This window comes from Poecilia reticulata, linkage group LG16, assembly GCF_000633615.1.
Source record: "Poecilia reticulata strain Guanapo linkage group LG16, Guppy_female_1.0+MT, whole genome shotgun sequence".
Classification (NCBI taxonomy): domain Eukaryota; kingdom Metazoa; phylum Chordata; class Actinopteri; order Cyprinodontiformes; family Poeciliidae; genus Poecilia; species Poecilia reticulata.
The window spans coordinates 2,384,618-2,400,106 of record NC_024346.1 but is presented as its reverse complement, the minus strand read 5'-3'; the positions used below and the strand labels follow the sequence as shown (position 1 = coordinate 2,400,106).

General features: G+C 37.1%; 1 protein-coding gene across 10 annotated transcripts in view; it reads left to right on the top strand.

Moving 5' to 3' along the window:
• Positions 1-15,489, top strand: part of syngap1b (synaptic Ras GTPase activating protein 1b) — a 178,237-nt gene that overhangs the window by 62,963 nt on the left and 99,785 nt on the right. For all 10 annotated transcript variants that reach the window (XR_535669.2, XR_001777412.1, XR_001777413.1 and 7 more), the window contains exon 3: positions 4,316-4,421. Coding sequence is in view for 7 of the 10 variants with exons in the window: in XM_008430767.2 (XP_008428989.1) it covers positions 4,316-4,421 (106 nt within the window). In the remaining 3 variants the exon portion in view is untranslated. The remainder of the gene's footprint in view (positions 1-4,315; positions 4,422-15,489) is intronic.

The following is a 15,489-nucleotide window of genomic DNA, read 5'->3' as shown; positions in this document are numbered from 1 at the left end:
AAAGAAGCAGGATTGTAATCGAGCTGCGGCGGCTTTATTTGCACTTCTGATCAATGCGGAGCTGGCAGTGTGTGAGGTTAATTCAGCTTTACTGGTGCTCACTGGCACAAAGCTGATTCAGTCACGTTAGCACAGCGCTTGGCCGCAGAGGAGCACTAAATAAAAGCTGTGCAAACTGATGAGACTTCATCACAACTGAGGCAGATGGCCGTGAAGATTTGTTTTTTCAGGGGGTTTGAAGTGTGATCAGGTCAGTTTGTTTTGATGCAAATGCTTTCAATCGTTTGATCACAAAGAAATACAAATACAATGTCCTTGTTGCACGTCTTGAGCAGCTAAGGGACAATAAGAGAAAATACATTTATATTTAGTGATGCAATCGTGATAGCTGGTATAAAAAAAACCCTCAATTTTTTAAATATAAATTCATATAAATTGTGAAAATAATTGAAAAGCAACAGGAAATTTCTAGGTATTCTAACAATTTTTGAAATACTGAGTTATTCACTTACATCTACTGTTCAGTTTCGCCCAAACTAAGAGCTTGAAACCCACAGAGATGTCTGAATTAGATTGTGAATGTATCTATATTAAAACTATGTTATTTTTTGTTGTCAGCCTAAATCGTCATGTCACATTTCTTTTAATGCACTAAATAAAAGGTTTGTTATAAAAGCTTCAAACTAAACCACCTCACCTTGAAAAATCTAAGAACATCAGTGAAGCAAACTAATCTGAATAATTCAGACCTAAAAGGAAATGTTTTTTGACATTTTAAGCTCTATAAAAGTATTTAGCATTTCAAATATGAAAAAGGTTGACTGACTGACAGTATGGGGGTTGGATAGAAAATTAAAGGAAATTATTTAAAAATGCACATACACAAAACTTAATTATTGGTCGATTTGTTCTAATTTATTAAACACAAAGTCTTTTTAATCTCGGTCTATTTCTCGTCAGATGTTTTTTCTGAAAGTCATTTGCAGATTTAGCAGAATAAAGTCCAGTTTTGGAGGCTGCAGGGGTTGGATGGTGATCAAAGGAGTAATTTATGGCACGTTTCACAATGTTTTGCACATGCTGGAAAGATGTTTAAAAAGCCTTAAAATAAAAATCCATATGTATTTTTATCGCAGTAGCAAATTCTCACAATACAAAAGTTTTTTTTTTTTTACTAATTTCATTCAAGAACGTATTTTTTCAAAATCTTGAGTGACACATGTATTTACATCCCTAATATTCTGATATATATCTCAAGTATTTCAGTATTTTACATCAGTGGCTATACCAGGCTGTTGATCATGTGACTCGTGTGATGCAGAAAAAGTATTTCCATCGCAGTTTTGCGAAATAAACCGATTTAAGAAAAACTGTTTCTCATCTTAGTACCAAACTTTTTATATGTCCAATGGAAATGCAGCTAGTGAGCTAAAGCAGAGAAACATCTGAGGTGGGTATTGAGGTGGGGTCCACTGCTAGTAAGCAATTGAAAGAGCTGTGAAAAAACATCGTTCCTGTAGTAGTGAGCAAAAAAGCTGGGTTAGATTATCAGAAGTGCAAAAAGTTGATGGATTTTTGCAGATTGAAAAGACCCGTTTGGTACAGTTTCGACTGAATTTTCTCTGCTAAATATTTTCTTTAAGGTTCGCTTGAAGATGAAAAGAAACTTTTGCACGTTACCAGAATGCTTAGCAGCTGCCGGAGGCAAAGGGCAAGGAGATTTAACACTGAAAGCATTCTAAAATGGATGAATCACTGAGCTGCAGTTTCAGAGGGCAAATGTGAAAAGTGATTGGTCATGATAAAATTTATGAAAAATGAAATTATAAAAATTAGGATGCTACTATTATAATGCTACTGTCATCATTTACTGAGATATCGTTCACTACACGGCCTCATAACGAGGAAATAAACATCAAGCTAGCTCCAACACAAATCTGCTCAAGCTCTGTGTATCTGGGCTCATAAACAATGGATGCATCTTCATATATTTTTCATCAAGGATGTTGTTCTGTAATACCATCGTAACATGCATAATGTTATTTTCAAGAATGCATGCATGCATTTGCACAAGCTGTTGATTTATGGTCCTTGTACCAGATTAAGCTGAACCAAAAGAGTCACAGAATATTCATGCAGTGATGAGAAGCATCTCCTATAAAGCTGCTCTAACTCTGGAGCCACAGTACAGACTCTCTGCTCTTCCATGTCTGCGGTAGTAAGGTCAATTCAGGGCTTGTCTGCATGAAATTCATATGTTTTGAAGGATGAACACACATACAGAGGGGTTATTCTCCTTTTATCTTAACAGAACTGCTTTGAAAATAAATGGCCTTCTTCTGTCTTGAGGGACAAATGGCTCAGCGTGACCTGCCAGCGTCCTTCACTGCTGCTGGATTCGCACCAAAGACCCCCAAGCTGCACTACCCTGCACTGCACTCTGCAGCCAGCACCGCCCTCTGACACCAATGCTTTCATGTTACATACACACACCGCAGCCGAACACAAACAAGGCTGCTGCTGTTTCCTCAATTGATTTTATGCCACTAAGTAGAGGACAGTGGCTGCACTTTGAAAAATTGAAGACTGAACATGGTTTTTATTCATAAGGACTCCGGCTGGATTTCCTATTTGTAGTCAGGGGGTTTCATCAAGAATACTACTTTAATTCTGACTATTCTGTTTTATGGTGGAGTAATTGCACAGCATAGGTGTGCAATGTTTTTTAAAGCGTAAACTGAATTCTTAAACTTGAATTTATTCAAAATTATGCATAAAGGCTTGGATATCTATGAACAGGGTTCTTACAATATCTGGGTCTTGAAATATCTGGGAAAGTAGAATTTATTTTAATTTATTATTCAGGGTTTTAAACTGGGCCTGGGGTTAAACAGATCATCATCAAAGGTGGTGCAGATGCAAAGCAAAGCACTGAAACAGCAAAATATGAACTGCAAGTATATGAAAGTTCACAAATTATGCTTTATAAAGAATAAGATTTGAAAAATCTGTGGTTGCTCAGATGCAAAATAAGCCATATTAGATCAACATAAATCAGAAAATTTAATCATTTGTGAAACATACAAAAAATAAAGCCTCACGACTGTTCTTGTGTTTTCAAGGCAACGTAAAAGATGCTGATTTGTGTAAAAGAAAACACACAAAAAAACTTTTAAAATGTAGAAATCTGTGTGGATTTAGTCGATCTTGTCAGAATTTGTAGCATTAAACCGGCTTTGATAATCCAGGAGCCTAATGTTGGACTCTTAAAGAGCAGGATATTTCTTAAAACTATCAGATCTAAAATTTCTGCCTCAGTTCTCAGAACATCGGCTTATTTAGATTTTCTTGCATTTTTCTGCATCATGGTGGTGGCATCATGCTGTGGGACTGTTTTGCTGCCAGTGGTACACGTGTATTGGAAATGGAATAATGAAGGACAAAGCCTGTGCTTAGGTTATTCTTGTTTACCTCAAACAGAAAATAAGAATAAAGTTTACGCAAGACGGCAGCCTTGAAACTGTTGGTATTTTCAAATGTTGATTGGGAAAAGTTCCACATTGTAGTTATTTATGGAGACTACTGAGAGTTTATTCAATTGTTTTCAGGATTCATATTTATAATGTAAGCATATTTTTATCATACTGCAGTTATTTACGAAAATATACTCAATGATCATGTCAGGAATAAAATGATTATTAAATAAGATCAGAAAAACTATATTTGATAAGAGAGGAAATAAAGATGTTAGCTAGTTATGTGTGAAATTGTTAATATCCCATTAGAAATACCAATGGGACATCTGATGGGAAGTGCTGGTGTTCACTGAAGATTTATAGATCTTAATTTTCCAGAACATGCCATATTTTCTGAATGTAACTCAGAAGTTTCATAAGGTTCCAGTGTTTCTGATTAGACCTTCACATTCTTCCATTTGTTTTCCCACAAGTCTCACTTTTATGAATTCGGGGACTGTGGGGCCAAATGTGGCAGCCTCTGTGATTTATTTGATCTATTTTTATTTTCTTTGCTTTCTGCGAATTTAATGATGCTGCTGTAACTCTCCAGTGTCGAACGTCTCATTTATGGTTTTCCCAACCTCAAAGGCACTTAGTTTGCATCGATCATTCATTAGTACATCATAATATTGACGTGAATGCGTAATGTCAGTCAATTAAGGACAGAGCGAGCGCAGCAGTTTTCCAAAGCAGAAAGGGGAAAGCTTTTGTAGCTGTGCTTTATTAGTGTGCTCAGAAATGAGGACGCAGCATTTATAGAACTTTTTCTATATTGACTTTGTGTTTTGGGCCTGCAGGTACACCCTTTGCTGATGCGCGAGAGGCGCTCAGAGTCCCACAGGACCAAGCTACTGCGTCGGACAGTCAGCGTTCCTGTTGAGGGAAGGCATCACCCCGAGATGGGTAAGTAATCTTTTCCTCCAACGATGCTCCAGCCGAACAAAACAGCATTATTTCTTGAAATAAAGCAAGAAATCATATTCAGAAGTTTTAGCAGTTTGAAGTAAATGTTGAGGTCTTTAAAACATTTCCTGTTCTTCTGTGTTTGAGGGAAAGCGACGATGTATTAGGTCCATTATAGATAGAAAAAAAGAGTAAATATTCGACAAAAAATATCAGAAATTTCCCAAAAAAATAAGAAAATTACTTAGTTTGAAAAGTCTAATATTGGTTAGAAATAGCTCAGAAATTGTGGTGCTGCGATGGCACAGGGATAAAGCACAACCCATGCATGGAGGCCTTCTTTCTCAATGCGGCCATCACAGGTTTGACTCCCAACCTAATGACCTTTGCCCCGTGTCCTCCCCCTCTTTCATTACCCACCTTCCTGTCTGACCGCTCTCAAATAATGTCCACTAGGGCCAATAAATCCTGTACATATTAATAAAAATAAAAAAAACTCAGAAATTATGAGATTGTCAGAAACTTTCTAGAAAAAAAACATGGAAATTTGTGAGTTTGAAAAGTGGAAAATGTATTTCTTTCAGTTTGTAGTCAGAATGTTTCAACGTTTGAAACCCAGAAATTTCCACATTTTTCTTGAAAAGTTTAGATTAATCTCAGAATTTCTGATTTTTTCAATCAATTTTTTTGACTTTTCAAACTCAGAAATGTCTTTTTTTCTAGAAAATTTCATAGAATAATCTAAAAAAAAAAATTTGCAAAAATTTAGTCTTCTTTTTTTTCTCTACATTACCCCTGGTATGGTGCTGTAGACTGAAGCAGACAGAAGGAACAAACAGTTACTTAACATTGTGTCCATTTGTGTTGACTTCCTCAGAATGCACATGTTTTTCATGGGATTGGGACAGAGGGTTTTATCGCTGCTGATAAAATCTCCTCAGAAGGAAACATGTATTCTGGATGTGAAATTTCCAAGGGATCTTACCATGTCCATGCTTCACGTCTCCACAAAGTTGATGTTTCTGACATAAACACATCGCACAGCAGTCACCAGCCTGACTGGGTCATATTAGATCCTTTTCTTCTGTTTGCAATGCCTAATTTTGATTCTTTTGAGTAGTTTGTCAATTTAAAGATAATTATTTAATTAATTCAGAATGATGTGACCCAAAGCAACCATTTGGGTTTCATTGTTGGGCGCAGCACTAACCCCAGGGTAAACATTACGCAGAGGTGCTTCATGGAAAAGTTTTAGAAAAGATTAAAACACTCAAGTATGCATGAGGTGCTTGAGGTTACTCAGCATCCTTCTGTTTGAGAAAAAAAACTCCCTTTGGTGTTTGATTTAAGCTGAACCATCTTTTTAGACCTTGTTCAGTATACGAGGGGGCACCCAAAAGTTTCCAGAATGACACTGCTGCAYGCGCAGTTTTCGTAGTACATGATTCTGCCGCTAGTTATTTGTTCAACCACGCCTTCTCAATCAGTGTGCCAGGCGGCGTTGATGTGGAAGGTTTCGTCTACCCGCAGTGAATTTTCTCGGAAGATCTATTTTGTCCAGCCGTCGTTTTTCTTCATGGAGAAGTTTTATGAGCAGCTCGCGGCTGTGAAGTTTTGCTTCCTGCTGCGGAAAAAAGCGGTTGATCATCAATTGACATTTCACCATTTTTAAAGCGGGTGAACCACGAGTAAACTTGAGCTTGACACATAGCGTCATCCTTATAAGCGGTCTTCAACATTTGAACGGTTTCCGATGCTTTTTTCCCCGAGAAAAAAAATGCCGCTTGGCACACTGATTGAGAAGGCGTGGTTGAACAAATAACTAGCAGCAGAATCGTGTATTACAAAAATTGCACATGCAGCAGCGTCGTTCTGGAAACTTTTGGGTACCGCCTCGTACTTACACAAACTTACTCCCACTTCAGGAATCCTTTTCAGAGGCTCATGAGAGGGAATATTTCACAAACTAACAATCCTGGAGAGTTTTAATGCAAACATTTGACAATTGGCATTTAAATTATACTTCAAAGCTAACTTTAATGTCATTTCAAAGAGTGCAATTACTTATTGTTGTAAACATAAACTAGATTTTTTTTTAGCTACAAAAAACTGGAAGAAAACATTGGATGGACATCTTACTTTGCCCAAAGATCCTGCTTCAGAAGAAAAGCTGGAGATATTAATAAAAGTAAAAAGGCGAAGGGCGGACATTTATCTTCATTCACCAAAAACAAGTGCAAAATTTTGGGCCACAGGACTCTGAAACAAGTTGTATAGCTACAAAACTTCTCTTTATTGGAAAGAACAACTGACGGCTGCGGGGCAGGAACACAACACAACTGATATTCTGTTCACAGAGCTGGGAGAACTGATTGATCAATAAGAGCATGGGTCAAAAAACATGGGTTTTTTTTAAATATAATGTTCTCCTTATTTTGATGGAATATTTTTTATGGTCATTTGGCTAATTTAATATTTTTAAACCATTATTGCTTCTATTCTGTTAGGTTTGGCTGCTTGTAATAGGTTGGTTGCATAGCAACAAAATGGTGCTTTTTGTATCTTTTGAGCCTTTTCTCTTTCTGTATTTAGCAGCACTCACAGCAGCACTCCAAACCTGACCAAAGATAAAAGCTGGATTCAGCTTGGAGCTCAAAGCACTGCTTTTCTTTAGATTCTCACTTTTTTATTGTGTAAATTTTGGTGAGTTTTTTCTTTTCTGTCTCTGGTTATCAAACCGTGTTACGGCTGCGTCTGCTGTTGGTGAATGTGAGTTCCTTTAGGTCAGGTTTTTATCATTCTCTCTGTGGTTTTTCACCTTCTGAAGCCTTTTGAAACGGACCCTTCTTCGTCAGCCCACTCTGTTTGTTGTTCCTGTCTCCGCCGTCCACAGATGTCTTTCTCAGGTCCTCCCACTTCTTTCACCCGGCACCTCTTTGTCTCTCGCAGCTATTTTGTGTCTGTCCCCTGTGACGTCCTCTTTCTGTGGCTCCGCCGGCGCTGCCGCCTCTTTGCGGCCCGGGAGTGCTGATTCAACAGGATAAATATTTCCCTTAGTTGTTGTATGATTGGCTGTCTGGCCACAGAGCAGCCACACGCTGACACATTTGTTGACACGGTCCCTCTGCATTGTGACACACGCTGACATAGCAAAGCCAGTTTAGATTATTTTTGCTATGAACACACATACAGTTGTGGGAAAATTAGGACACCCCATTAAATATTTGAGTCTTTCTAAAGTATATATTTGATTATATATATATAATGAAATATATATATTGATCAAATATATAATTTGATCAATATAATCAAATTGATTTGAAGCTGTGACATTTTAATCATAATTTTACTTGGCATTTTGTTATTACCAACTATGAAAAAGCAACTATGAATATATGAATATATTCATTGCAACAATGTAATATTGTTGTTCAAAAGGGTAAGAATGACAAGAATATGAAATAGATTTTTATAGCACTGGAAACTTCTTGCATTAAATTTTGATCTATTGATCTGTATTTCTTTGTCTCGGGTGGAAGCTTTACGACCGCATACTGTATATATTTACTATAAAAATAAACTTGCCTTGTCTGCATATAGCCGTTTCTCCGTTAATTTTGGTCTAAATTTCCCTCTAAGGAGACAAGGGAACGCATTCTTGCGATCTTCTTAGATCTAAAAACTTTTAAAAGGTCTTTAAAAATTTCTCTTTAATTTGTGACTTTTTAAAAAATCTAGAACATAACTGTTTTTAAGACACTTTATTCTGACCTGTGACTCATTAAGGCATAACTGATTCTAAAGGGATAAACTGCTGTCACTTTTAAACTGGGTTCGTTTCCAGTGGTCAGCTGTCGACACAATAAGTTCTCATTTATTTTGATTCATCTAGTAATATTCCAAAATATTGGAGGAAAACAAATGGCAGTAAAAAGTATTTTCTGATCAGGATCTCTCTGTCTATTTGAATCCAGTGTGTTTTTGTGATTTATTACTCATTTAAAACCATTATTATGCATGATCTAAATATAAAGCTTTTGGGGGGTTTCTGAAGCTTTGCTCATCTCATCTCTGAGATAACTTGAGACAAATGGATAAAAGTTAAGAGATCAGATGTATATTTTACCTATAAAAACTAGCCTGCCTGGGAAGATGTTTTAGATTCCACAGATTGTCATCATAATGTGGCACAGAGCAAATTTTCCTTTTTATTTTCATTTGTCTAAGGAAGCATTTAAGGCTTTTCCTTACTCTCCTCAAACTGATTATCAGAGAAACTACTGCGACTGGATTGGGATGAGCATGTCCAGGTGGAAATGGGTTGTTTTTTCTTCAGATCTGTGCAGACTCATTCATTGACAGCAAATAAACCTATGATTAGCTGCTTGGTTTGTCTGGTTCCCAGGTTACCAAAATGTCAGAGGCTGAGGCATCTTGTAAAAGCTTTGAAAACAGCTGTGCTCTTCCCAGATTTCATCCTAGGGGTCTGGACAGGCGACCAGGCAGGAGTCTACCCTGCCTCTCACACTGAACCCTGGAGGTATAGTTAAGGTTTTTCCATAGATAAGAAGCATAAAAATGAGGTTGAACACAGCAAATCATTTTCATTTCTATATAAGATTCAAAGTAAATGTAGTCAGAGGTGGTAGTACTTACTGTATCTATACTTGCTGTGTTCCTACTCGGTTCACTCTATTTCTGAAAGGCTAAGACCAGTCATCTCCTCTGAAAGGATGGGCAGCTTAAGTATTTCCCGCCGTACTTGAAGGACATGATATCGCCCTAATCAGTAGATCAGAAACAGCCATTCAGAAAACCTGCTGGAGATATTTGATCTGCTGCAGCCTGTCAACCGTTTGTGAAACCGCAGAGAATTCAGCTTCCATCAAAACCGGCACTTTTCTAAGGATACTGATAAACTGAGACATGAAAATGTTTGATATATTACAGACAGATTGTTCTACTTCTGTCTGTATCTGAACACATTGTTTTGTTTTTCCTTTTTATTCAGTTATAATAGCTTTTTTTAAAGATGGAGGCAATCATATACTAAACACATTTTTTCCTGAATAATCGCAAAAGTAAGAAATTAGTTTAGTAGCTTATGATTTTTAAAGGAAAAAGGATTCTTGTTTTAACAAAAGATTCCTCCTTTTTATGTACTTACTGACATAAAATAGTGTCTCTACTATTTAGTACTTACATTTTTTAGAGCAGACAGATCCCTACGAATATTGTTTTGTAGCATATATACATTTATATTCCAACATTCCCTGAAAAGATCAAGTCAGCTAAAGCTAATTCCCTCATGTTGTTAATAGTTACCAGTAATTAATGTCAGGCTGCAGGATTTTGGTGAATCTGAAAGACAGCAGCTACTTTTTTTCCTCCAGTCTTGCTCATTAACCTCTACACAATGAAGGTGTTAGGCCCCACTAATAAATGCGGTTCTCAGTGTTTCGTGTTTAAATTGTAAATCGACTTTACTTCAGCTTGTTGTGTTTTCCAGAAAATCCCTTATTATGTGATTGAATCAGCTGCAGAGAAGAAAAAAACAGCACAATAAAGCTGAATGGTCTTTGGCTGAACAATTTTCAACAAAAGTAGTTTAAGCGCTCAGGAAATCTTTTCCTTTTGTCCTTGTGGAGCTCTCTTAGTTTTCATTACACACTAAAGAAATGGACCTGTAATATAGAATATCATTGATATGATCCATAAATATGTTTTCGGTTTGCTTGCTTTCTTAAATAAATTACATTTTGGTGTGGAAGGTTGATGCAACAACAGCGGATCTCTCATGTATTGTGGTGCTGAGCCGTTCAGTGATTTATAAACTTCCAAGTATTTTTAAAGTCTCTGAACTACAGGGAGTGTATGGACTTTAGAACTGAGGTGATGGTTTCTATCTTCCTGGTTTTAGTGAGAACGCCAGCAGCAGCGATCTGAATCAGAACTCCAAGACCTCTAAGGACTTTTTGACACACATATTCGGCTCTGTCGTTTATTTAACTGTGAATGTATAACCAACATTTACGCTTGCACCTTTTATGTGTGGTCAGTCAGTGAAAATTGTTCATTTAGACAGGAACTCCTATGTACTTTCTGTTATGTGTTATGATGTATTTCCTGTGTGTTCACAGCTCCATAGACTAAAAAGAAATAATGAATGACAAATGAATCAAACAAATCCAAACAGCTCTTCTGTTATCTGTTTGTCTAGCTGGATAGAGCCATTATGTCTAGTGAGGACAGAACATCCAGAGTAGATTCTGTTGTTGCAGCTTGGTGAGCTTCTCCTGACCGAAGACAGATCAGAGGCTATAAGTAATGCACATTTAAGCCACAATGCCACGATCATTATCGTAAATGACTGTATTTGGCTCGCTGACAGTGTTCTGATGAGGTTATAACCTTAGTATGAGAGGAATGTGATAGACTATCTCCTCTCTCCCCAAATATAACATCCTGATATTCTGCCACCAAAACAAGACGGCATGACCGCCCAATGGAAGTTGTTTGAGCTCCACAAGAGCCTGCAAAGACCATCCGCATACTGGCTGTTTAGAAATATTTTAGTACGACTGTAATCATGTGTAGAGGGCCTACGATTGAAAGTTAAAAAACAGTTTGAAGTAAACCACTCTTAACATTCATAACTTGCAGACTTCCTTTCCAGGCAGCAGCTATATAAGAATGTTTTCTTACACTTTAACTTGCTTAGTTGCAATATTTCCAATCCACAATCAAGTCTAGCATCGTGTGACGGATCAATACTTGAAATGATGCCCCTCGCCTTCAATTGTTGTGCTTTTCTGTGAAGTGGCGCCTTGGCCCATTAAATCAAGATGACAGCCTTGCTACCTAAAATGAAACCAGCGAAATATGAGAGAAGGCATGAAATTAAAATGCCACTGATCCTCCGTCTCCGCTGACGGTACATCTAACACAAGGCGGATAATCTTATGCTACAAATTTACATTCATCTCTGCATCCCTGACTGAGCTTTATTTCTGATCCTTGATTTGTGACAGTTTGCTACAGTTGACCTTTACATCTACGTTTAATGTGAATTTAAATTACACCAGAGAGCAACCTATATGCTTACTGTCTTTCTCAGTCAACCTTTTAAATACCTGCCACCGTGAAATAAGTCTCCTTCATCAGAATTTTCAGCCTTTCAAGAAGTCAGTCACGGTCAAACATTTCACTCCTTTCCAAAGAAAATTCCTGTAAAAAAACCTTTAAAAAGTAGAAGTAAAATTAATTATCATTCCATGTTTTAATATATATTTTTAATTAGAATGGGAGAAGAAAAGTTGCATAGTTAGAGAGCAGCCACAGCAGCGGCAGAGTGCTTCACTGTGAGCACTCTGCTGTGCAGGTTGATCGTTTATTAACCTTGTGCTCCAGTTGCAGGCAAAGTGAAGTTTTTCCCCCAAGCAGCTCGGGGGGGTTTGTGTTCAGGGAGATTTGCTGAATCGTCGAGCTGTCTTTGTTTTGCAGCGGGGAATGAATACAAATGTTCTCCTCCGCCGTTCTGCTCCATGTTTGATGGACATGGACATGGAGGTCTCCTGGAGGAGAGCTGCAAATGAGCGCTGTGCTTGTCTGAAGGCTGCATGTCCACTGGGCTGTGTCAGTACACTGTATGAGTAATTCTGCGCTTTGGTAAACAGTTTCTTACAGAAATATTTTGCTCATGAATTATTTTGTAGTTCATTGAAGCAGTGGTTGCAAAGTCACTCCTAAAAGGTGGTTGTAATAATAAAATAAAATAAAAACTGGGGCATTGAAACCTCAAATATTTGTAATGTGGATGTAAAATTTAGGAATGAAGAAATTCTTCATTCGTTCTTTTTTTTTCTTTTTTGTTTTCTTCAGCTCCCTTTGTTGCACATTATATAAATAGTCTAAATAAACCATATAAACCTGCATATTCCTGGTTACCATAAGTTCTCTCCGTGTAAGAACATTTCAATAAATTTCATACCAGACCTTTTATGTCTGGAATTTCAATTTCTGCAAGATTCAACTTTCCAAATGTGTTAATTTCCAGGAATCAAATATTAAACTACCAAGAGGTTTTTGATTGAGTCCTAAATTAATTAATACATTATGCAAACCAGATTATCTGTGCGGACTTCATTTCAATTCCATTTTATTTGCTAATTATTTATTTTTCTTTTAATGGAATCCAACAGGTTGCTTTAAATCACGGCCTCTTATCAATACTTCACTCTGAGAAAACATTTATGCAGGAAGAAACCTGACCAGGAATCTTATGCCCAAACATACTTTAAATGACAAAAAAATAAAAAATAAATAAAAACTTGGTAGCAACAGCAATGCATGCCTGTAAAGAGAGTAAGCGCAGTGCAGTAGGGAATAATGGTCCATATGTTATAAACCAGCCAAAGTATTTGGCTACAAAACTAAAAAATATAGCCTAGGATAACCCAGGTTAGTCAATAAGATTCATGAACATTTTGTGTTAATCCTTTTTTTGTTATTATTGGATAGCAAACCAGGTTTGGGTGGCTGGTTAAACATGAGAGGAGCCTAATAAATGCCTGAAGGAAAGCTGAAATTGGAGCAATATGTTCCAAAACTCCTTTATCCAGCAATTAGCTGAATTTATTAGACTGTCTGAAAATGAACAAATATAGTATTCCTGTCTTGAAACAACAAATGCATGGGTTAGTTTTTGTTTTTTTTGTTTTAATGGATATTTTAGGAATATTGCACAGGTGAGACAAGAATGTCCCACACACCTGTTTAGATCTAAACCACATCCTGGTCAAAGATGGCACCAAGGTTCTTTATAATGTTACTGGACATCAACCTAAAGCAAACCTTAGCAATTCACTGAACAGTTTACATTCTAGATGCTCTGGGTCAAAATAACAACTTCTTCTCTGCTTTGAAATAAAGAGCATACAATTATCAATTGAAAGTTGCTAATTTTCCAATTGACATGCATGTCTAAGACAATTGAGGGTTTTTATATAATTTCTTCCCAAATGGAAGCTATAACTCGTCAATGCACTGAACTCTGAAACTTTACTGAATACCTGGTTTCAAAGTTTCATCGTTACCTTCAGTCATTTTTTAGACAAATTATATTTCAGTTTCTTCCCACCACCTGTTCGAGGAGCGGTTATCTGTCTCCTCCTACCTAAATGCGTTAGCTTGCAGCTGGCATTTCTGGGTTATATCACAGTCCAGTGATACCAACATCATTTATTTCAATTTTTATGCAAAGTGATATGTAAATGAGGCGATTGCATAACTTGAAATGTCTTTCTGAGCGCTAGACCCCGTGGGTTGGTGTGATGTAGCGGTCAACTATATCATCCTGCCTTATCAACATGCACAGATGGACAAAGAGCAGATAAATCAAACAAGTCCTGTCTCGATTTAAGTGACAGCCAGCAGCTCTGCACACACAGACGTCTTCAGTTTTACAGCGATTTAACTCTTGGCAAGCATTAGAAGTTGTGGTCGATGTTTTGCACACACAGACTGCATTCTGCGAGTTGCACATCTGGTCCATGAGAAATTTTAGTTATTTTTTTAATCTGCCAAGCAATGATAAGAGAATTTAAGCCTCTTTGAAAGGGTTAAGAACTAAAATCTAATTGATTTCAAGGTGTTTGAAACGTGTGCAAAGCACAATATCAAACCTGTCGGCGTATCTTTCAGCTGTTTGATTTTCTGTGCTTGGATACACAATAAAACAGTTTTCTTTGCGATCACATAAATGTTTTGCTTTATAGTATTTATTCAGATTGTGCGGAGAACAAACTCCTTCTCTTGATCGTCTATGAACACAAATGTAGATTCCCAGTGCCTTTCCTTCCTAAGATAGATTTGGTTTCATGGATTCTGCTCTGGTGGCTCATTTTACGTGCTCATATCTGCTGTGCGACTTTAGAAGCTAATTAAATGCATCTCAGTAGCTTCACAGCTGAGATGCTGACAAGATGTCGGTTATTGATCTTCGCGGCATATAATTAATATTAGACATCTACTGATGAGCTACATCAGGCATCCGTAGACACACAGAGTGTGTTTAGGAGTCAAACAAACACACAATCAGTGTCAAAGACCCGGGTTAGAAGGCATTCATTGTCATTACAGCTAATAAACCACCCACTTACTTGACACAGTCCCCAGAAAATCTCGTTCTCCAGCTGCACTTAGGTTTTTTTTGGAAAGAAATAGTAAAAAAGCAGATTTAATATATTATACTGAAGAAATCTTTTTGGTGAAAGAAACAATAAGTCTAGATTCTGCAAAGTCTCAGTTCACTCATAACTTGGGGAAAGTGTCTTGTTATAAGCAGAACAAGTTATTTTTATTAATATTGAAGAATTATTGGCGTATAGCAAACTCCTATTTCTTGCTGAAAAGTTTTATATGATCTCTGTCTTGTTTTAAGTGTATTAAAATATTTGCCCTATAACAGTGTTTCTCAACCTTTTTCAGCCCAGCGCCCCCCCTAGGCTTCATCCAGGTCCCTCACCGCCCCCACCAAAGAATTTGCAGGCTACTTTGCACTGACTATTACTACTATCACTATTGTAGATGTTTTGATTTTTATGCTTGTTTCTGTATTTATCATCAAAAATAATTTCCCAGAGAACAAAAAAGCCATGGGAATAGAAATTATTTTCACAAGCGTCTACGAAAAATGCAATGAACATTCAAGTTAAACTTGGTAGACCTAACAGCAGCCAATCAGAGTGGAAAAAATATTCTTATTCTGTGTCATTTTCTAGTTATTAAATATTGCACAAAATGACCAGATAAAAGATGTACAACATGCCAGTTTAAACTTTGAACTGTTTGCAAAACGACTCTGCAACATTAAAACATGGATAGAACTGTAACTACATTAATCATAGCTCTTCTTCTCTTCAGTGTTTCTGTGAGTTTCTGGTGGTGCAGCTCTGTGCTGCCTTCAGGAGAATGGGACATCAGAGTATCATCCATAAAACTTCACCCACATGGCATTTATTGTGCAAACCAGAGCTTTCAGTGGAAAAACAAAAGTTCCAGGTCCTTT